A 23,793-nucleotide genomic window follows, 5' to 3' on the forward strand; every position below is an offset into this window, starting at 1 on the left:
GGAATCACTGGCTATGATTTTCCACTGTAAGGAAGTCTGATATAGCCATGTTACATGCTAGTATAGTTTAAGGACCTTGATATCTACGCACCCTAGCTATGTACCATGGACTAGTGAACATAACACCAATTCAATCTGTGCCTGTTTCAAAGTTGTGGAGTGAAACCAGATGCTCAACCTAGTTTGGCCTCCCAGATGGTCCTTTCAAAATCAAAGTCATACACAGTAGGAATTTAATGCAGAGAAGATAGGTTGCAGAAAGTCAGAAGCAGGGGAGTTTATTGAGGCAGATCTCAGGTAATATTCTATTCCTTTTTGTTGAGTTTGCATATGACCCACATTGCTCCTGAGAAGAGCAGTGTTTCTTCCTGATAATCTGTGGGATCTCACACACTGTTTCTTCAATTGAAGCTCAGTCAGTTGTGACTTTGAACATTTCTGACTGCTGATCCTCTTAGACAACAAACGAAAAAGGAATGGTTTGGGAGTTGCTGAAAGAGAGCGAAAGGAAATATGAGGAATGGAGAATGTATGCCAAGATAAGAAGGAAGAACAAGAACAATGACAGATGTCTTGGGGAAGGCATTATTGCTGCAGTTCTCAAAGTGAGAGTATTTTATTTCTTTCTGGGTTGGTATGCTGCTGTAACCATGATCTCCAGGTTATACACTTGAATAAGAACTGTAAGTTTGCCATCTATAATAAACGAGCCACAAGAAACACAAAGTATTTGTGTTTGATCATATTCTCTTGTCCAAAGCTGTATTTCTAAATTGAATGTGTATGTAGGCATAGGGGAGGGAGGCCTGCAGTCATGTGTTTTTTTCTTCTCTTGGGGAAGGTGACAGCAAATGATTCAGTCTATAGATGCCAGACCCAGCACAGTGGTAGGAAGAAATATTTGTCTGCAGAAGAAGCACATGCTGAGTACATGCATACCTGATTTTTGTCTCATGCAGGAAAACTGTGACAAGCCAAATACAATGTGTCATGAATCATACCGAATCTGTTGTCAGCCAATTAAGCATGTGATATAGAGCTGCACTGACTGATCTATAAAGCAATACCAATTAATTTACATCTGTAAAATTATCTCACTGCTTAGTACATTTTTCCAACTTCTATGCTCAAAAGAAAACCATTCATCTTTCACTCAGTAATTAACACAGTGTTGTGGTTAAACCCCAGCCACCCTCCAAGTACCACGCAGCCCCTCCCCTCCCCTTCCCTCAGTACAAACTGAAAACACAGCCCCGTACCAGCCAATGTGAAGACAATTAATTCTGCCCCATCCAAAACAAGCACATACAGGCACTGAAATTTTGGGGCACGTCTCAGACCATATTTTGACCATGAAACTTGCTGTAACTATAGTCAAGATTTTGCATCCAGTAGTCATCAGGAAATGCTGCTTGTTACATTGTTGAGCTGAGCTGTTTATTGCTTAATTGTGGGGCAAAACTGACTGTTGGAAACAATTTACTTAAGTTTTGAATATAAGTCTGTTTTAGGTTGTTTGGGAGAAAAAGTAATCATCAAATTAGATATTTTAATATCAAAATGGTTAATACTAATTAAAATTATAGTTTACTGGAAGCTTTTTTCCTAAAAAATGGTCAAGCATGTTCATATCAAGAAAGGAGAAAAACATAAACAGGTGCATGAAGTGATTATATTAAAACTTGAGAGGCTAGGCAGAAGATTTTAACATGCATACATGATTTGGTGTGATCAAAATTTTTTTATGGAATAAGAGGAATCCATTTCATACACTAAAATGTTGTTTTAACTGTTTAATAGAATTACATAACATAATGTAATGTTACATCTTACAGATAAACTTCCTAATAACTTCCCCACTATTTGGTGTATGCTCTCCTTTCCAGTAGTACTCCAGGTCTTAGGATTGAATACTCAGTCTTTGAGGAAAATGAGGAGCTTTTAACAGTAACTGCCATCTTGGTTCTCCCTCTTCTCTGTAGTTTGGGAGTCTATTTGAGGCTGCTTTTTTCTATTTTCTTGAAGTTGCTTACGTGCTGTTCCTCACCACTTCCCAAGCAAAGTTTGGGAATGTCATGTTGCCCTCCCTCAGCCCAGTTACCCTGGAGGGAACAGTTGACTGTGTAGGGGTGCCAGCCCTTGGCCTCAGGTGCTCCCAGGGTGGAGCTGGTGTAGGGGGACACAGACGTGTGGCCACCTGCCATGGGTGAAACCAGTACTTGCCAAGCCAGGGTCAGATACGTCCTGAGAGCCTGCACTGCCAGCTCTGAGCCAAACCTCTGGCCTTGTGCCAGTGAATGGCAAACCCCCTGTTTTCTGGACTGCAGAACAGGCCTTCCCAAACATTCCCCTTGCCATTATTACCAGCTCAAAAGGGAAGTTTTCCCAGACTTCAGGGCTTACCTCTGTGTGTTTGCAGTATTGGATCTTTAATACTTCCTATTGCTGGCACATAAAAGATTGCATAATGCTGCGGCTCCCTAATATATTTATCAGTGTGAGAATGTGATCCTTCGTGTTCAGAACAAATGTACTTTGATATTTTTAAATAATTTTAAAACTTTGCAAGAGTGAATCATAAATCTTATCATATACTCTGACACTGGTTTTCAATGCGTAACTCTCTTTCCTGAGAAATCGCATTAAGAATAGAAGCGAAAAGTGAATGCTAAAAGCTTTGATTTTTCAGAGGTCAATATCAGGATAAGTATGAAGAAGGAGGGGTTCAGACTCATTCATTCATATTCACCTAGACTCAAGACCTGCATATACTCATATACATGTGCTTTATTAAATGAATGCGATACATTTTTAAACTGCTTTAAATATAGTAAAGTGTAGGACAATCCCGTAGACTGAAGTCAGTAACCCTTGGCATGAATGTGCATTTATAAAGCCAGACTTTGAAACCTTGTTTTCTTGTGATGAGTGCTGTGAAGGCTGTTCTGCACTAATAATTTTAAACTTTCTTATTTTCTCTTTTTTAATGTATTGCATCACATGAAAACAGACTTTAAAGTTTTCTAAGTTCTTTGCACTGTACTATTATCTATTTTGGAAACTTCAGTCAAAATAATCCTGTGTTCTGAGGCTTCACTGAAAACAACCAACACAAAGATTTTTTTCTCTGAATGACACCAAGCAAGTAGAATTGCTAGTGTGATTTGTAGTAACTCATTTTCCTCTTGCCTTTTCAGACTATGGCACTATTAAGAAAGTACTTGCCCCAATGAACCAGACTTCAAGCAGCTGCCTGCTTGAGGAAATTGAGCTCCTGCCGAAAAGTCAGCGAGAGCCCATCAGGAGCCTTCAGATCCTGCACAGCCAGAGTGTCCTTTTTGTGGGCCTTCAGGAACATGTGATTAAGGTCCCCCTGAAGAGATGTCTCTTTTACAAAACATACAGGTATGAAGAATCAGCTAGCTTTATTTGACTGGAGAAAAATACATGCAGGGGGTTGCAGAAAAATGGGATGGATAAATGACTGCAAGTAGGAATCCAAATTAATTGTCTCTTTCAACAATGACTTCCTGAGTACACTGTTTATCAAAAGTGTCTCTGACTACTTGTGCTAACTTGTTAGGACTAGATAAGGCTCTCAAGGAATTGAAGTGTCATTATGTAGATTTTAAATTTTGAAGTGAAACAGTAAGAAATGTTTTATACAGAAAACAGTTATCTGGTAAAATGCAATATAGCTGCTGATTTAATATATGTAAAGCTTGTGACTTGAACAAATTTTGGGGGTTTTGGGTTTTTTTTTTTAAGCTATTTTATACCTGAATAAACAATATCTCTTTGAATTCAGAAACAAATTGGGTTGCATGAAGTGAGAATCAAGAGTACTTGGAAAAGTGGCTATTTAAAGGTAGTGTTGGATCAGCAAACTGTAATGTAAAAATGTGAATATTCTACTAGGTAAAAGGGCTATGAAGCCAACAGTTGTTCAATCAAAGAAAGAGGATAACTTAAAAATAATCACTTGTTTGTAGACTGTATTATGATAATTAAGGGACTTAAAGTTCAGCACACAACTTTTTCAATAGGCTATCTGAAAATACATCTAGGTTGCAAAACATGCTATTAAAGATTGTTAATTTCATCTAGTTAGTTGTACCTTCCCTTTGGTATGTGTGGTCCTGGTAATTCAGTACTATTGTTTTGTGTTACATCAGACATACTCTGAACCAGTCATAAGGTTTTGAGAGCTGTGACAGAGGCATGTGGTTGGTTTATTGGCTTGTTTTAGCTTCACCTTGTTTAACACTCATTCCTCTGAAAAGCTGGGCTGTTAAAGGAGGGAGAAAGGCTGCTAGTTGCCTCTCTTGGCTGCTACACTCAGGCTCACAGAGACATTATTTGTGCAGCAGAGATATCACACCTCCTATAAAAGGCACGGTGACCATTTGCAGGTAGAGACATTAGTGGCCATCACAGGGACAACACTCTTGGTCACATCAGGGAAGTGGCCACGGGACACAGGTGTACTAAAGCTGTGGCTTGGTGACAGTGGAAGGACATTTCCAAGGGACCTGGTTCACCGTGGGGATTGGTACCATGCAGGAAGCCAGTGAAAGGCTACAGAGTTGAAAACAAGACTGAAGGTAAAGGTGTGCCGTAGAAAACAAGTAGACCAGGGAAAGGAAGAATTCTACTTTTTACAGTTTTTTACCAGACTGTTTTTTGTTTATGCTCTCTTATGTATCATATTTTTGGTATTTTCTATTGAAATAGAACACTTAAAACCCCATTGGAAGTCCCGCAAAGCTTAATTTAGGGAAAAGTTTTATATGGGCAAGTCTCTGCTTCAAGCATTTTCTTGCATTAGTGGCCTACATAGGACCAGGTTTCAGTGTCCTTGGAAATTTCATCTTTCCTTGGTTCAGAGAGTTTAAAAAGGATGTGTGGTTGTGAGTATGCCTGTAGTCCACTGGACATTTCAAGGCTGGTGCCTCACTTTGTTTTTAATGAAGTGTGAATGCCCAAGGTCTCTGGTACCTCTGCTTCTCTCAGGACAATTCCCAAGGCATGGCAATTTTATTCCAGCTGCAGGGCCCAAAAATGCTCCTGCCCTTGCAGGGTAGGACTGCTGTTTCAAATCTCAGACCCCATGCATGGCTGCAGGCTATTCATTCCTCTTCCTATTTGAGCAGGGGGCTCTAATTGTCTAATTTTTAAAATTTCTTTTAGAACAAAAGAAAACAAAACAAAAAAATGGTGCCTTTCCCATTTTACTGAGAAGAGTGGTTAAATGCCTCAAACACTGCTCAAATGATAATTTATTCTTTGCCCAGAGGTATATGAAGTCTCATCTTCCAGTGGAATGACTTATTTAAAAGGAGATAAAATGATTCCTTGTGGGGTTTTTCAATCATGTCTTTTGTAGTTGTGTGACTTCTCTTGTAGTAATTAAATATTCATTGCACCAAAAGACTTGCCATCCTTGCTTCCTTCTTGGTTAAAGAGTTCACCATCAATTGTAGCTCTGTTTTGTGAAAAAGAAGAGGATTTACTGATGTGATACAGACAAAAAAAGGAATTTCCTTTTCATCTGTTATTAGGGACTCAGATTATTTGAAGAATGCAGGTGTAATCTTTCTCTCACCTATAATTTACTTTTGGTTTGACTAGTTTTTTCCTGGATTTCTTTTTTTTTTTTTTTCTTTTTTTGCATGTGGACAGAGAACAAGTACATTACTTGGGGCTATACATTTCTCCAGGCATTGAAACCTCTTAAACTTGCTCATTGCATTTCTGGGTGCTTTAATACTCACATTCTTCTTTTATGTGGCTAACTATTACTTCAATAGTGTAGCAATGGGTAAACCTTACCTAAGGTAATGCCTTGGAGCATAGTGGTTTTTGGAGTTTTTTTGGTATTATTTTAATTTATTTATTCACATTTATCATTCTTAGGGCTGTATAAATGTGCCAAAGCTTCATTCAGAAATTCCATCAATGATAACTACAGTCTGTTCCCCAGACCAAGGACGTGTACTCTTCAGTATCCACTTCACATAAATATTGAGGAATAGGGCATGCTTGTGTATGAATAACAGCCTTAACAAAGTCAAAATGTTGAAGACGTGCTATCTCATCTGCTCTTTTTGTGTAAATGGCAGTGCCTAATCTTATCTAATCTCTTTGTTTAGGTTTCTTGCTGAGCTTTCCGACAATACAACTTCAGTCTCCATTGAGCAGACTCTTTCATAAGCTAATATCTCAATGTCAAGATAGTTTTCTTAAGATTGTCCATTTTAATTGTTTTTCATTATTCATTTTTTCATCTTCCCACAGTAGCCTCCAAAGCGTGTGGTTGTTGCTTTTATTTGTAATTTGTCTCCTTTATAATCACTCTAATATGCTCTGCACATCGTAAGTCTGTTCCTCCAGCACTTTTCACCTGCTGCTGCTCTGACAGATATTCCATCTGCTTCAGCACACTCCAAACATGACTTTACTCCCATAAACACTGTTAACAAAGGCTCTTGAAAAGATATTTGGAGGCAATTTTTTGAGGGTTTTTTGGTGGTTTTTGTTTTGGGTTGGTTTTTTTTTTTTTTTTTTTTTTTTGGTTTTTTGGTTTTTTGTTTGGTTTGTTTTTTTTGTGTTTTAAGTGCAGTTTGCTGAACTGTGACGGCAGACCTCACCATGGGCAAAACCTGTTGTCACACCCATAGTTTACATTGCTCAGCACTTTCCATTATACCCTGATGTTTCCATCATTCATGAGTTGCCCATGCCAGTTATTTGGATTGCCAGTTTCCATGGGGGGCAGTTGGAGGGTATCTCATGCAGACTTCTGCTAATGCCTGAATAGTTTCAAACATCCTGTCATAATTGTGCTGGTTTTGAGAGTCAGCTAGAGAAAAGTAATTTGGGATGTGTCAGTACTTTGGAGAATCAGTTCGCAAAAAACCCCCTGCCATCTTCAAGGTGCTGGAAGAGCAGAGCAGTTACCAAAATTCAGTTCTCCCTGGGGAAAATCCTTAAGGTTTGACCAGGTTATTATCACCTGGGAATTGCAATTCACACGTTTATCAAACTTTTATAGAAATCCATCAATGATATTCACTGGAGCTGTTTTCACAGATGAATTCTCTATCTCTCTCTACTTCTTCAGAGTTGAGTAGGCCAAGCATGAAGCACAACTGACTTTTATATATCTGCTATTTAACTATAATGTGAGATAAACAGAATAATTATCATGAGAAGATAACTTAAACTCACTAAAATTTCAGTTTCTGTGTTTCACTTTGAAGGTTCTATGCACCCATAATAAGGAATAAGATCTGTGTCATAGAGACTCTGTACCTTGAAACAAAGAAACAGCTTTCTTTTGTTGGCAGCTGTAGCCTTCGAAAGCAACCCCAGATAGCAGTGATTTTTTTCTGAGGCAAATTTTTCTGAGGCAAATTTGTCAAAGTTATACTTTGTACTGGCATTTTCAGTGCATTAATTCTGAAAGGACAACAGAAGTCTTTATCAGCCCAATGTTCTTTAAAATCTAACCAAGCAAGGGTCAAGGATTGGTATTTCTGATGGAAGATAGGTTTCACACACTTGAAAGACTTGAAAACTAATCCTGCTATGATGTTATGTCTAAGTAAATAAATAGTGCCCTCTGCTAAAAGCTGTACAAATAGTGACTTCTCTGACATAAAAAAACCTGCCAACTTCTGGAAATTTTTGAGGTTTTTTTTTTTTTTTACAATATATGCCTAAGATACTACTGGGTCACAAGCTTGTCTTGCTAAGTAATGTTATCTTAGCTATTCTACTATAACTAACCTTTTGCTCTTTGAACTTCTTTATTCTTATTTTGGTGCCTTTATGAGCCATCAGTTAAGCAATCTGTACATACACAAGAAAACTCAGCACAGCGCTAAAAAGGGTACTGAATTAACTAACAGAAGAAAGCAATATACTTTATTTCATTCCTAGAACTCCAGTAAGATTATTGATTAAGTATTTCAGCCACTTTTGCATTCCTTTATTTTGCCCTAGCTGCAGATTTTGCATCCTCAGAAGTACCCTCACACTCAGTAAGAACCTGTTTTCCTGGTAATAAACACTCTGTAACATTAAATAGTAAAATAATTATTCCTATATACCGATACTATACAAGCTAGTAACAAGTATGTGGTCTAAATCATTACTAGGTGTTCATGTGTCCAGAAGAGTTTGCCAACAAATGGAATTGAAATTGCTATTTGGAAATAACCATTCCAAAGTATTTATTTTTGGATATTCAGGTGGATTTCCTGATTTCGAAATATGCAGGCTTTCTTCCAGTTTAAATATGAGAAATCTGCTGCTGCATTATAATGACAGAACCACATGAGGACTGATCTGAATTATTACTCTGATTCCAGAGTAATATTCCAGAATCAGAGTCCTCATAAATTTCCCAGACTGGGATAAACTATACTTCTGTCTGCAAGTCTAGATTATAAGCAAGTATTAAAAATGGCAATTCTTTTTTTAGGTATTAGATACACCGAAAAGCTATGTTCAGTAGGTGTCAACTTATGGGCACTATTAAAGTCAGCAGAATTATGAAATAAGCAGTTTTAAGTTTTTTGCACTCAAAAGTAGTAGAATATTAGTCCCATACTGCAGAGGGAATAGCTTGAGACTTTCTGCCTTTGTGAAGATGAAAGCTTTTGCAGAAAGTGTCTGTCTATCTGTCCTGCAAAATGCATCAGAGACAACTGTTCATTTACATTTTGCTGACCCTGAAATATTTAACGACAACTCTTCAAAGTGTGATCTATGTATGTATGTATGTATTGTGTTGTAAGCAGATATTCTTGTCAAACAAGAATTTTACAGCCTGCTCCAAATTTATTTCTTGAAATAGCCTTATGAGGGAAAGAAACATGTCTTTTTCTTTTCGATTGCAAGGATGTAAGTAACTACATATTCGCAATTCAGATTTTATTAGGATATTATTTTAAACAAAAAAAGTGACCTGAGTTTTCTAAGAAAAAAAAAATCTAAAACAGTCCTGTAATTTTCATATATCATTATGTAATTAATTTTGTTCCTTTAAAAAATATCAAAATATTCAGGAATTCTAAGTTCAGTGTGTTTACTCTTAGTAAGTGCTTACAGGCAAGTTCAGGAAGTGGGGTTGGACGAGTGGACAGTGAGGTGGATTGGGAAATGGCTGAATGCCAGCTCTCAGAGGATTGTGATCAGTGTCCCAGTCTAGTTGGAGGCCTACTGGTGTCACCTAAGGGTCAGTACTGGGCCCAGTGTCGTTTAACCTTTCATCAGTGACTTGGCTCAAGGGGCAGATGTCTCCTCAGCAAGTTCTCTGGTGACACAAAGCTGGAGGAGTGGCTGATACTCCAGAAGTCTGCGCAGCCCCTCAAAGGGACCTTGACTGGGTGGAGAGGAACCTTCTGAAATTCAACAAAGGCAAGTGCAGGGTCCTGCACCTGGGGAAGAATAATCCCAGGCTGGAAAGCAGCTCTGTGAAGAAGGACCTGGGAGTCCTGATGGACAGGTTATCCATGAGCCAGCTGTGTGCCCTGGGGGCCAGGAAGGCCAATGGTATCCCGGTGTGCATTGAGAAGAGCACTGCCAGCAGGTCGAGGGAGGTGATCCTGCCCCTGTATTCTGGTGAGGCCACATCTGGATTGCTGTGTGCAGCTCTGGACTCCTCAGGACAAGAAAGACATGGAGCTCCTGGAGTGTGTGCAGCAGAGGGCAGCAAAGATGAGTAGGGTCTGAAGCATCTCTTCTGTGAGGTGAGACTGAAGGAGTTGGACCTGTTCAGCCTTGACAGGAGAAGACTGAGAGGAGATTTATCAATGTATATAAGTATCTGAAGGGAGGGTGTCAAGAGGATGCTCTGAAACTTGTGTTTCACATTTGATCCATATATAGTCACTTGGAAGCATCAACATTCAGCAAATTGTGTGATATAAACAACTTTTATACACTAATTTCTCATTCTGGATTTGATGGAAAAACCTTGTGGGTTTAAGGCTGCTATTTTCAGTTATGTTGCAAAACTGAATTGTATCGAAATATGTTTGGACTATGCTACAAAAATTAAAATAAGAGGAAGCAATCATAGTCCATTCAGGGTGTCTGAGATGATTAAAGAATTTGATTTTCTTAGCAGTACAGATGAGGGTTAAGCAGTATTCTGAATATTTGACATGCATCTTAGCTTGAGCTACTTGGGATTTTATAAATTGTGTCCCTACCACTTATGTTCTTCTGCATCATTCATCTGTATCTTTGGATGACTGTCCTTCATTGCACACATGTATATAGCTGCAAAACCAGTAGTAATGAAAGCACTGAGAGGTACCTTTGTCTGGTATCACATTCATGTATTCATTCAGGAATGGATAGAGCTGTGTATAGGTAAAGACAGAAAAATGTTTCTTGAACAGTCTTAGAAGATGCACCTCTTGCATTTATATATATTGTATGAATAAAATGTTACCACTCAGGAGGATACCTGATTAGCACTTTCATATTCATATGGGAATCTATTCTCACTCTCAAAGGAAATTAAAAATATATTTTAAAATTAATGTTATTATGATACAGTTTTTCAACTTAAGGGTTTTTTTTTGTTCTTCGGAACACACATAAATTCTTTTTAGTCTAAAAGTCTATGGAATTTTAAACATATTTTGCTCTGAATTCTGTTAATTCTGCCTTGTTTTCTGACTCAATACATCATCTCAAATATAACTAAAGTAGGACAATTATTCTGGCCTACTTGATGATAATTATAAAATAGCTGAAGAAATAACCTGACTTTTACTGACTTGCTTTAGAGTGAGGTGGCTTGCGGTTCTGTTGGTAGTCAGTCAAAACCCATTGCTTAAGTGTAGCACCACTGCCACATGTGTGCCTTGCAGGAGACATACTCTGCTACCTATCATTTACATTTGGTAAAAAAATGTGAAGTGGCAACACACAGCAAAATTAGAATCAGTCAGGAGAAGCCAAAGGCTGTTTAATGTTTTTGTAGAGAGTGCTGACTCAATAGGGTAAGTGGCATCTAGAGTCTTCAAATGAACGAGTTTCATTTTATTCCTGAATTTCCTTCCTGCACAAAATTGCCAGTTTTAGCAGTGCTGGGACAAATTATGTGAAGTCTTAGAGATGTGAGCTGGTGCCTACTGGGATTAACAGACAAAACATTCATTCTCTGCTGAAATTGAGATGTAAGATATACTTCTAGAGACAAGATGACAAATTCTATTTAGCTCTGCTATTTGCAGTGTGACATTCTGAAAGGGCCCTGTCAAATGAAATACCTAATACCTACTTTAAAATTTATCTAATTTTTCAATAGTAGCATCTAAAATGACTTTAATTTAGACAGAGATTTGGGAGGAAAAGAAGATAAAGATGTGTAGTGGTATCTGATTTTTGATGTTCCTTTCTTACATAAAATTGACATAAATTTGACAGCCATGTTGTATAGTTTCTTTTGTTATTTCGTGTACACACTGAAGCTGTTCTTCTTACTGCTGTCTCTAGGGAGAGAGATTCATTAAAAAAAAACTTAAAACAGTATGAAGTTTTCCTAAGAACACAGAACTGCAAATTAAATCCCTCTAAATTTCCCTTTTCAGATAGAAGTTCTGATATTTTTATACATACAAGCTTTATTCTATCTGACTTTTTATGTGTCACCTTATTTTTTATCTGTTTCCTTGTTTTATCTAGGCATAGTAGATAAAAATAATTAGCTGCTGTTACATATACATTAAATCAAAGGAATCATCCCTCAAAGGAAAGAAAATGGTTTTAAAAGGTGACATAATTAGGCAGTAAGGATAAAACCTTACCCTCATATTACCTCCCTTCTTTTAATTTTAAAGAAACTATATCTGCTTTTCAGAGATATAGGTGATCTGAAAAAAAATAAGAAAATCCTCTGCGATGTGAGGCAGGGTGGAGAACAGAAAAGAATTGTTGTGCCAATACCTGAGAACAGGGCAGCTGTTTAAGTCAGGTCCTGCCACATCTCTTGAATATGTCTGACACAGTGAGCTGAAGGAGGTTGATGGGACTGAATTACAGTTTTGTAGGGCTTTTTTTCTTTCTGGATATAAGATTTTAAAAAACAAACTTTTTGCAATATGAGACTTAGATATAATAATGTCTGGGACAAATAATTAGCACATTAATGAAAAAAATCCCAGCAGAACTAGAGTTTCTCATGTGAAGACTATTTCTCTGAAAAAAAAATCTTGTTGCCTTGCTTGAAATCGTTCATATGTTTAGAGGATTAATTTCTGTACTGTAGTGTAAAGAAAACCATTATTGAAGAATGGTAATGCCTCTAATTTGTGGAGGAAGTTTTCCTCTTGTTGTCTGCATGAGGTTAGCTGAGTTATTAACTTCTTTAAAATGATAATTTTCATATGCTCAGTGGATCTTTTTAACTAAATTCTGAAAAGATTCACCTCATTTTACCTTGCTGCAGAGCACTCCAAACCTGGTCAGCTACTGAAAAAACCCCACTCAGTGTTCACAGAGTGATCAAACATTCTTTGTCATAGCAGTACAATAACTTTTTTTCTCTCATGGAACTAGGATCTGTTCTGATACCAGAAAACTGTAAGGACAGTCAAAATATGTTTCTAGCACCTTACTTAAAACTTCAGAGTGACTTGTAATGAAAGGTGCAAGTCTTCTTGATTTCCTTGAATCAAAGGTAAAGTGAAAACAAAAACAAAAGAGGAAATGAGTGGGAGAAGGATCAGCTTACTCCCACTAAAGAGGGAGTATGGTTCTAAGTGAAAGTATATTTCAAAAGACTTTGAAATATTTTTGGTTTTAATAAAAAGTTTCTAAAACAAAATAACTGAGTTTATAAATATGAACACTTTGAAGTTAGAAAATTGACCACTTTGGCTTTGAGGCACAAATCCTCATTTCAGTGTTACCATTGCTAACATTGCCAGTTGTGCACTGTCAGCCTTTAATTTGTTTTTGTATTCTTTTCTCATCAAACACATGCTTTATCAGAGATACTCAGAAGTAGAACACTGCACATCACATCTTGCAAAGTCTGGAAGATCAAGACTCTTAAATTAAGTTTTCCATAATTTGCATTAATATTCCTTCTCACTTTCTAGATAGTTAAATGGAAACGTATAGCCTGAGTTACAAAAATGCTAAGCACTCACAGCTGCAGGAGCCAACAGTGGGAACTCTCTTCTAAACAGCAAATTCCCTAAACAAAAAGCTTTATCTTTGGGCTGGAATCCTGATCAGGGGTACCCATACCCATTTTGACTGTTACACCTCTTACATTGTGCCCTTTTTGCAGATGAGAACTATGCTCTCACATGGTACTGGCAATCCACATTGCCAAGTGGAAAGTGGAAGTGAATTCTTTGAAATTTATAATTATGGTATTTTTGGAATAACACTCCAGGGAATTAGTAAGTCTGCATTTGGTCAGGTGTTAACATGGAAGTACATGAGGAGTGCCAGAGATAAATAGAAATATCAATAAAACACATAAATTAGTTAGGACAGAATCACAGAACACTTGAAGTTGGCAGGGGTCTCTGATGGTCATCTGGTCCAATGCTTGCTGGGCCTCCCAGAACCAGTTGTCCAGGGAGATGTCTGGGTGGCTTTTGAATATCTCCAAGGAAGTAGATTCCAGAAGGTCTCTGGGCTATCTGTGCCAATGCTCAGTAACCATTTCTTCAACAGTGTCCCCTGATGTTGAAGCCTCCTGTGTTTCAGTTTGTGCCCACTGTCTCTGGTCCTGTCACTGGGTACCACCGAATACCTTGGATCCTCTTAATTGTATGCTCCCTTTAGGGTTTGTACATATTGATGAGATCCTCTCTGAGCCTTCTCTTCTCTTGGCTAAACAGCTCTTCCAGCTCTCTCAGCCTCTAATCACTGGAGAGATGCTCCAGTTGCTTAACCATCTCTGTGGCCCTTCAGTCAACAGATGTGATGGGAACGTATAATTAGAGAAGGATAATGCCCTTGGATTTGAGTTGAACAAAAATGATCAGTCTAACATTATTAAAATCTAGAAAAAATGTTTAAATGCATTATTTTTTATGTGTAGTTTATAGGTATTCTTATAAGTGTTAAACCAATTATATTGTGCTTCACTATAATGGGAGTTCCACCTCCTTTCTTATGGATCTTTAGCTATGAAGCTGCAGACCTATTACCTGGACTGTTAACACTAGCCCTTGGCAAGAGAAATCTGCTACTTATTAGAGAAATGAACTTCTAGTTTTGTACAGTGGATCTTTCAGAGTCTGTATGAAACTGGACTACCATCCTTCTCTGTAATTCTTTTCTTTCCCTCCTCATGTGCCCCTGAGAGTGTTGAGTGCAGCATGTAATATGTAAGAGGTGTGATGGCAACCACCAGTACCCCTTTGAACTAATTTCCAGAAATTTTATACAAGTGCAGAAAACAGATCAGAAAGTTTTCTAATTAATTTCAAAGAGCTGACACTGTCCTCTGATTTCTGAAAAAGACATCTACAATTCCAAAACTGACTGTAGCTTCTTGAAATTTTTACTTGGAGCAGACAATATACCCTCTTTATGAATTTCTGTAATTCTCTAGTAATTAAGTACAACAATCAGACGAGAAAACATACCATGCATGTAGACAGAAATTCAGCTATGCACTTAAAAGAAATCCTAGCTTTCTATAGGCATTCAAAGTAATTTTTCCTCTGGTTTTGGTCATTTTGTCTGTGCCATACCAGAACTGGGATCAATTTCACTATCTGCCTATGAAATACCAAGAGATGCTACATAGTTACTTAGAAATCTTTGGTCAGTACAAATGAAGATAAATATTCTGGTTATCTGATTGGTTTTCATCCACAGTGCATGCATTGGATCCCAAGACCCTTATTGTGGCTGGGACATGGTGATGAAGAAATGCACAACGCTGGAAGAAAGTCTGAGCATGAGTGAGTGGGAGCAAAGCATTACCGTGTGTCCAGTAAGTCCAAATGCATTCATTTGTCTCTTAAAACCTTTGATTCCATGTGAATTACATGAAAATGAGCTGGCATAGATTTTTCAAGCTCAGAAAACTGCATTTAATACCATTTTCCTTAGGTATTCTGATAGATTTTATCAGAATACTTAGTTTCTTTTCTATTTCTTAGAAAATAGTTCTACTTCTATGATAAAGTTATTTAGAGTAATTTCAAAGGGTGGGTTTTTTTTATCTGTAATGTCTATTTTCCCACCTTGAAAGCGAATGCTTTCTAAGATTAGTGATATTGACATATTTTTCCCTGCAGAATTTTTCTCTATTATATGCATTGAAAAAGTTTAATCACTAATGGTATAATCTTTTCTTTTAGGATTATTCTTGGTAATATATAAAGCTAAATAACATCTTCTAAAATCCATGAATTGGAAGGCTGAATTCCATGACATAAGTTTCACCCACATTAACAACAGAAGTGATAATTACTATAAATGCAGGGTTTATATTTACAGTGGCTTAACACTTCTCTTTAAAAAATTATTTTGAATAAATTCAATATAATATGAAAAAGCACCAACAAAATTGATTTTTATCTCTCATTTTTAATTTTATTCTGGTTGTTTTAATATTCATTCTTTTCCCTCACTCCAAAGAATGCAAAAAGACGGCTAAGAAGTATCTTTCTTGGGCTATTGAGATTTTTTTCTTTTTTGGAGATCCTTGCTGCTTTGTCCTTCTGCCCATGAGGAGGGAGCCATTCCAACTCAATCCTACTTTCATTCTTAGTAAGGACTTCTTGATCTTGTCCCCACTCACCAGTGAAGCACATGCATCTCCAAACTTATGCTCAAATGGTATTCATCTTCTAATCTCCATGTGTTTACAAGCTCCCTTTAACAGCTTGATGACACTTCTCTCTCTTAATCTGGGCTTTGTTTCATGAACTAGAGATGTGCAAAATCAATATAAAGTTCTTCCAGCTCTGACTTTTGCTCTCTACATGTGTTGCAGCAGCCTCATAGATACTAACACTACATTGATTCTGAGGGCCTTGAGAATGTGCTCCTGTGTTCTGACTATGTTTGACATTAAACAGCAATTTTTAAACATTTTTTCAAATTCTTGAAACTTTTAAAAAATGTTTATATCGTGTCCTGTCCTTTGCTTCCACCTTCTCACATAGAGGACTAATAAAATAGGCCAGTGTTGGATTCATTATGCATTAGCATTTGAGCTGAAATCAGGAGCAACTTTGGGGAAAATAATATGATTACTGAAATGCCTTATTTTGTTGATATTTGCATGGACAGTCAGCCTGCTCATGTGCTTAGTCTTTGAATTGTGGCACTAGGCCTTATTTTCTTTTGTAGGTATAGAACACAAGGCCAAGACGGAGTGGAGGGAGGAATAATTTAGAAAGCATAATTCCATTCTGTTCCATTCAACTGGAAAAACAATTATTTAGTATCTGTTATATGACATGTGCACAGGATATGGCAGTCTAATCAAAGCAGGAGAGCACCTAAGTCTTGCTTAGAAATTTATCCATAGCTCTGAGACTTATCCTGCTGATCCGAGATTCAAAGACCTAGTGAAACTCCAAAGAAATTTTGTCCTTGAGCAGATTGAACTTGCATAATATTAGGAAGATTTTAGAATTATCGAAATTGAAAAGGATGGATTTGTGTCTTTACTGTTTTAAAGCCATATATACTAAGTAGCACATTATTGAATAGATTGGAAAACTTCTAACGTAACACAGTATTCTGGCAAACTGAAATCAATTACAATTTTGCTTAGCGAGGTTTTCAAATATTTGTTTTTATAGCATTTTTTTGTGCTCTGCTCACAGGATATATAAGCCAAGATGTAATTAATTTAATTTCATAGGCAACTGAGCTATGTGCATCCTTAACATGTGCTAGATATATTCAAGACACTGATGCAAGCAGAACATAACAGAATATTCAAAACCTAGTCTCCCTCTTTTCGTCCCAACTGCTTCCAATATCTTAATTGTTAGTAAAATTACTCAAATCTTTTTAACATTGTAGAATTTTTTTTTAGAATAATGAATGACCGGTTTCTTCTAAAACTGGATCAGAGAGAGGTCTGTTTCTACAATAGTTTAGTTCAGGATAAGAAGTGTGATCAGTTTCCTTAGAGAAATTATTTCCTACAGAATTATTCATATGGCTGAGTGCTTATAGACATGTCATGGTAGAGGAGAGAGGTGAATAGGAGAGATAGATGAGTGTCTGTGCTACCATCTCTGGACTCTGAAGATCAGTTTTGAAAAACATGTTTATTTTGGTTATCTTGCTCCATTTTAATTCTCAATTTGATTTTTAGGTTGTTGTTTCAGTTGGCATGAGTACAGCAATTGTGCGTAAATATGGACACTAATTAATGCTATGGCACATTTGATCTTTTTCCAGCTAGTCATGTATCCCTATTATTCATCCAATATTTTTTATGGCAATGAGGGTTCATTGGTTTTTTTTAAAATATTTCCAATGGGAAAACTTGCAATTCATCACTTAAAAATATCTAGAAGCTTTACAAGGAAAGTAAAAAAAAAAAAAAAAAAATTAAAAAATGTTTTTCAGGATTTTGGTTTTGGTTGTGCTTTTGGTTTTGTTTGTTTGTTTAACAGAAGTATGCAACGTGAAATGGCTTTATTTTTACAGTTATTGCTAGGGAAAGTGTAGTATGGGATCTGAATCTGATTCATTAGGAGCTTCAGGAAACTCTACAGACTCACTAAATTCTACCAAAAGTAATCTCAAACCAAAAAATCTCTTGACAGAGTTAAAATTGTGACCTTTACTCAGAGTGCAGAGGAACAAGGCAGAAAGATGAGGTGGGTGCAGAGAGACTTGAGACAAAGGTGGATATTTGGAGGACATTAAGAAGGAAGAAAGATCTAAAAATATCAGCAAGAGGGAAAGGGTGACAAAACCGGGGTGGTAGAGAAGGAAAGCAGAGGATAGCCATGCCAAGATGCTCTGATTGACTGTGATCTCTCCCTTGAAGTGTCAGATGGTGAAAGGTTGATGGTCATGGATTCTGGTGAGGGCTGCAAAGGCCCCTCATCGGTACATTTTGCTTTCCTACAGTCATATGATGAAATTGTTTGATATCACTTCTGAAAGGGAGATACTCACAGAGAGACAGAGCAGGTGAGTCAGGGGGAACAGCAGAGACCTCAGTGGGATGATCTTTGCAGGAGCAAGGAAAAATAATGAATAAAGAAAATATGTCATCAATCTATCTTTCTGAGTTAAAGCTTTCAGCTAAGTTTTATGTAAACTTTCTCTGCCATTTAATATGTATTATGGTAAACATAGACAACTGTTAGCTTGCGTAACCATAGGCAAGCTTTAGTTTATAACTGTAGGTGCAACAATAAAGATGTTTTGATGCAGCACAGAAACAGAAAACAGTAAAGGCATTTTCACATCTCTGACATAATTAGACTGAGGACATAGAATTGTTAGTTTATGGACTGCAAATATTTGTTAGACCAGCAGTGTAAGAGAGAATGAGTCTGCTTGTCACTTAAAAGGAAGTATTTCTTGCTGTCTTAAAAAACCCAACAATGTAAACTCTACATGACCAAAGGTTGGTGAGTTATTTTCAATAAATAGCTGTCAAGAGATTTTGAAATGATGAATTACAGCTGTCAGTTATAGCTGACAGAATATACACATAGCTGTTCTTGCACAAGTGATACTTGTGAAAAAATAAACTGTGGGAATGGTAATTCGTAGTGAAATTATGGTCTCTTTGCCGTGATGTTAGCATCAGCTAACATCCAGAGTGTCAGCTGTAATTGAATCTCTTGTATCTTCAAAGTATTTGTGCAATGTACACTTCTCTCACCACTGCTAAAATACTAAAAGTAGTAAAGGAAGATACCATTTCAGATCAGTTATGAGAATCTACAACTGTAATTCTGGTTTCAATATATAAGCAATTATTAAAGTGTTATGTTCTCACACATTGGATGAAAAATGCATGATTACAAGTGATACATATTTATTCTTACTAAGAGTGAATTTAAATGCTACTTGCACTTGTTGGTGCTATTGTCTTGACTCAAAGTTAACATGCAGCAAACTAAAGACAAATTCCTTAATATTTAAGTGAAAAAGTGGTCATAATTTCCATTTAGGATCACAGATTTGCGAAGATTAACACCTTGCTAAACTAATATTATGAAAATCTGTCTTTACTGGGAGCTGGATTCCCCATGTCCTGCCCCATTTTCTTTAGAAAAGCTCCTTTTCTAAGCTAATTTTGTTTCAACTGGGCAATGAAGACTTCTTATTAAATGTGTTACAGCTGCTTGATGGAAACATTCTAGTCAAGGTGAGAATGGTCTGAACCTTCCAGCCAAGGGGGTTGAGAATTAAATTCTATGGGAGCCAACTGTTTTATCATGTGAAATGAGGAGCTGCTTTTTGGAGATGTTTCTAGGATTTATACATAGAATTTCATATAACATTTAGAGACTGTCATATTTAAAACCACTTTTAGTCCTTATGAAAAGGACAAAAAAAAAATCTGTTTTAAAAAAAAAAGACACTCATCATGGAGATTTGAGTTTGATCAGCCCAGTTCTGTTACCCTTCAGCAACTGTGTTTAGAATTACTTCATTGGAAGGAAACGGAAAGACCATTTAGTTTGAATCCCCCCTGCCAAGGGCTAGACCATGTTGCTCAAAGCCCCATCCAACCTGGCCTTGAACACTTCCATGGATTGGGTATCCACAGTTTCTCATGGGAAACCTGCTCCAGTGTCTCATCATCCTCATTGAGAATCTCTTCTTCATTTCTTCTATATCCTCTACTGGCTCTTCCTTTTGATTTTGGGTTTTATAATCAGTCTCCAGGTTCCATTTTCACCAGAAATTTTTAGGAAATAGGGATTGCAGAAGGCAATTGAGAGGTAGGCAGGCATGGTTGTGAAAGGTAACAGTTAGTTGTGATTTCTGTTATTGCTATCGTGGTGGCATCCAGTGGCTCGGATTGGTCAGAAGTTGTGGAAATTATGCAGCTACAGGAATTATAAGGGGAGATTGCTGTCTGGAAGATGTATCTCTCCAGTGGAGACTGCTGTTGTTGGTGGCTGAAGGCTAAACCTTCATGCACAACAGAATAAAGAGGTTGTGTGAAGGAACTGCCAAGCCTCAGGTAAGCTTTTCTGTTGTGTTTGTTTCTAGATGAGGAATCTGACAGTGGATGGACATTTTGGGACATGGTCACAGTGGAAACCTTGCACCCACACTGACGGGGCCAGTGTTGGCTCCTGCCTCTGCAGGACACGCATGTGTGACAGTCCTGCTCCTCAGTGTGGAGGATGGCTGTGTGAAGGACCAACCATGGAGATTGCCAACTGTTCCAGGTATTCATGACAATTTCCGGTTCTATCATTTGTGGTTTAAAAATTTTTAACTTAATCAGAATAAAGCCTACCCTTTGAAATCTCCCCTGAAATCTACTGATCCTGTGCATGAAAGGGCAAATGGGACATTAGGAAGTGTCTCTCAGACTTTTTAGGAGAGAGAATGAGTCAGAGAGCACAGAGTCATTTCAAATGCTGTGTACCAAATAACGTTCTTCTCAGGTAATTTTAACAAAAGCTCTGAGAGAAAAAAAAAATCAGTGTTAGATAATATCCAAAGTATTACACTTTTTCTCAGTTCTGTAATTCATGCAACTTTCTTTTCTGGAAGTTAGAATGGTTTACTTTTTTGGAGGTCTCATATTACCATTGTAGTTCCCCATTCTGCCCTGGATGTTTTCATTGTATCTTTTAGTTGTATCACGATAGCAAGTTCTATTGTCAGTCTTTATAGAATCTTTAGCCACTCTTTTGTCTTCTTCAGGAACTTGACCACTCCCAGAGAAAATCAGTGAGAGCAGATAATTTCAAAGAGACTCAGAACGTTATGTATTTGGAACTGCATCAGAAGTTCATGTTTAAAACATTTTACACATATATTATACATACTTTAATTGCAGGATGAAACATATACTGAAGCATTCTGCTTATTTTCAGTGATTCTTTCTGTTTTCTTTTCTTTCAACATCACAATCACTTCATGATAATGAATAAAACTGATTGCATTTCTGCACAAGGTAACTGCAAGCTGTGTAAGTGAAAATGGTCTATTTTAGGAGAATTACTAAAAATCTAACAATATATCATATAGCATCAGCTCAGGAGAATGGTAGAAAAGATAAACATGCTCTGAAATACTGAATAATCAAACAACAGCTGTCAGGTTTAGACAGGACTTTGGAATGTGATTTGGGACTGGATTTGCATTCTGCCTTTGGCATTATTACACTACTGTTTTAACATCTTACTTCTGTTAAGACTGCTATATTAGTAAGGCAATGTTTTAACTTTTGCTTTTGTGATAAATTATCAGAAGATCAATATAGTTTTGTTTTATTTTTCTTTATTTCTGTTGGTGTTCTACTAGTACAAAAACTTCAAGCTAGCCATTTAAAGCTTTGGATAACAGCTGAAGTGCATAATTTATTTTTTTTTTATTATTTTTTTTATTTTCTAGTACAGAATATGGAATTCCTTGTCAGATTTTTGGTCTATAATATATTCTTCTAGGGCGTTTGGGAGGTGGGGGCTGGGTGGGAGTTCTTTCCAAATTTTCATATATGCAAGCTACTTACCAGCATGTGAACTCTCTTAGCTTTTTTGTTAAATTGCCAGCAAGGTATTGACATCTTATCAGAATAACCTGAAATTGAAATTGAGAACTAACTGAAAATTAGAACTAATTGAAATTGAGAAGTAATGCATTTTAATGCTTACTTTAGTGTCATAGAGTCATTTAGGCTGGAAAAGATACTTCAGATTGAGTCCAACCATTAATAAGCACTGCCTAGTCCACCACTAAACCACATCCCCAAGTACAACATTTGCAAGTTTTTTAATACCTCTAGGGATGGTGACTCCCTGGACAGCATGCTCCAATGCTGGACAACCCTTTTGGTGAAGGAATTTTTCCTAATATCCAATCTAAATCTCTCCTGACACAACATGATGCCATTTTCTCTCATTCTGTCCCGTGTTAAAATCAAGAGATCAATGCCTGGGAGAAGAAACCAACCCCCACCTCATTACAGTATCCTTTCAGGTAGTTGTAGAAAGCAAAATTATGTCCTCTGAGCTTTATGTCCTCCAGGCTTTAATCACTTTCCTTTCAGACAAGGTAGCAAAATTTGACATTTTAATCTCCCTGAAAGTGATATGTAATTTAAAGTTAGTTTCAGAACATTGATCCAGGACTTTGCATATATAGCTTACCCAGAACAAAGTGACCAAAAGCAGCTAAATATCTTCATATCTTTGTAATTCTTGTGTAAGGAGGTAATTTTAGCAGTTGCTAAAAGCAAAAGCAAATTCATTGCAAAGCAGAGCACCTTTATTTTGGTTCAGTATTCTTGAAGAAATGGAACACGATGCAGTATTAATGACGTCTACAGAAATATTAGTAGGCCAGATTCTGCTGTCAGTCACACCTAATCAGCCGTTCGCTATGTATAACAGATGACAGAGCCTGAGCTTTTTATTCTACCAGAAATGGAGGCTGGACACCATGGACTTCTTGGTCACCTTGTAGCACCACTTGTGGAATAGGCTTTCAAGTTCGTCAGCGTTCCTGCAGCAATCCTACCCCTCGACATGGAGGACGCGTCTGTGTGGGACAGAATCGTGAGGAGAGGTGAGTTATCTTTTTTTCTATGGTCTGTTTTAATTTCTTCTGTGCAGTTGTATTCCACAGGACATTTTTTCCTTTATTTGCCTTGGCTTTCCCTTCCCTTTCCTTTCACTCTCTCTGTAACTTTACTGCTGTGTAGTACAGTATTCCCATTAACAAGGCTGTGGGTCTGCAGCAGATCTTTCATCTTTTGCTTAGCTTCATCCCTCCCAAGCCACCTGAGAGCTCCTGGTCGTGCCAGACAATTGGGCTAAGCAGTGCGCTGCTGTCCCTTGAGACCCTGAAAATTGATTCTCCTTGAAAATTGATTACACTGTGTTTGAATTGTAACTTATTCAGCCTCAATACCTGGAATTCAGAACAAAATATAATAAGGTCACAACACTATGTTACTGATGCTGTCAGTTCATTTTTTTTCTGTTGTAAATGAATTAAGCATTTCTATAACATGGAAGGAAGTTTCAAGGGCTTTGTTTTCTATTCAATAAATATAATACACCTTAAAGTCAAATATCTTTAGCAGGGTTTCAAGCTTGGTAGTTATTTTTTAATTGTTTGTATATATTTTTGAACCCCTGAGCAGATCAAGTTAGCTCAGATTTTGATTTCACCATGCACTGTTTTGGCACCAGAATAAGTATTTTGTCACTAGCTCAGAATGTCAAGTTCAGGCCTTTCATTCTATTTTATGTGCACCCTAACTACATCTCTAATTCATGTGGACCCTGTTTGCAGTTTTAACAGGAATTAAATATTTCTTTAAATCAAGCTAGAATATATTCAGATAAACTTCAACTCTTGCATGCATTATGTTGTTTCCAGAGGCATAGCAGAAAGCTAGATAGCAGAAGACTAGCATTGGTGTGAAAATTTGGAGGCCTGTAGCCATCCATTCCAAGAGATGTATACAGATATGTTTCCTCCCAATATGCACTTACAGCTTACTTCAGTGTTTCTGTATGGATGATGTAGTATCCTATATTGCTCTTGGATGTAAACTAAAATCAGTAACCTTTATGAAGAGTTTCAGTGAGGCATTTAATTAAATAC

At 37.1% G+C, this 23,793-nt stretch overlaps 1 protein-coding gene across 3 annotated transcripts in view; it reads left to right on the forward strand.

Annotated features, from left to right (window-relative positions):
* The window catches only part of SEMA5A (semaphorin 5A), a 312,341-nt gene that overhangs the window by 215,237 nt on the left and 73,311 nt on the right, over positions 1-23,793 (forward strand). For all 3 annotated transcript variants that reach the window (XM_053986784.1, XM_053986799.1, XM_053986790.1), the window contains 4 exons: positions 3,198-3,405; positions 14,872-14,989; positions 20,215-20,396; positions 22,603-22,746. In XM_053986784.1, coding sequence (XP_053842759.1) covers positions 3,198-3,405; positions 14,872-14,989; positions 20,215-20,396; positions 22,603-22,746 — 652 coding nt within the window. The remainder of the gene's footprint in view (positions 1-3,197; positions 3,406-14,871; positions 14,990-20,214; positions 20,397-22,602; positions 22,747-23,793) is intronic.

This window comes from Vidua macroura, chromosome 1, assembly GCF_024509145.1.
Source record: "Vidua macroura isolate BioBank_ID:100142 chromosome 1, ASM2450914v1, whole genome shotgun sequence".
Taxonomy (NCBI): Eukaryota; Metazoa; Chordata; class Aves; order Passeriformes; family Viduidae; genus Vidua; species Vidua macroura.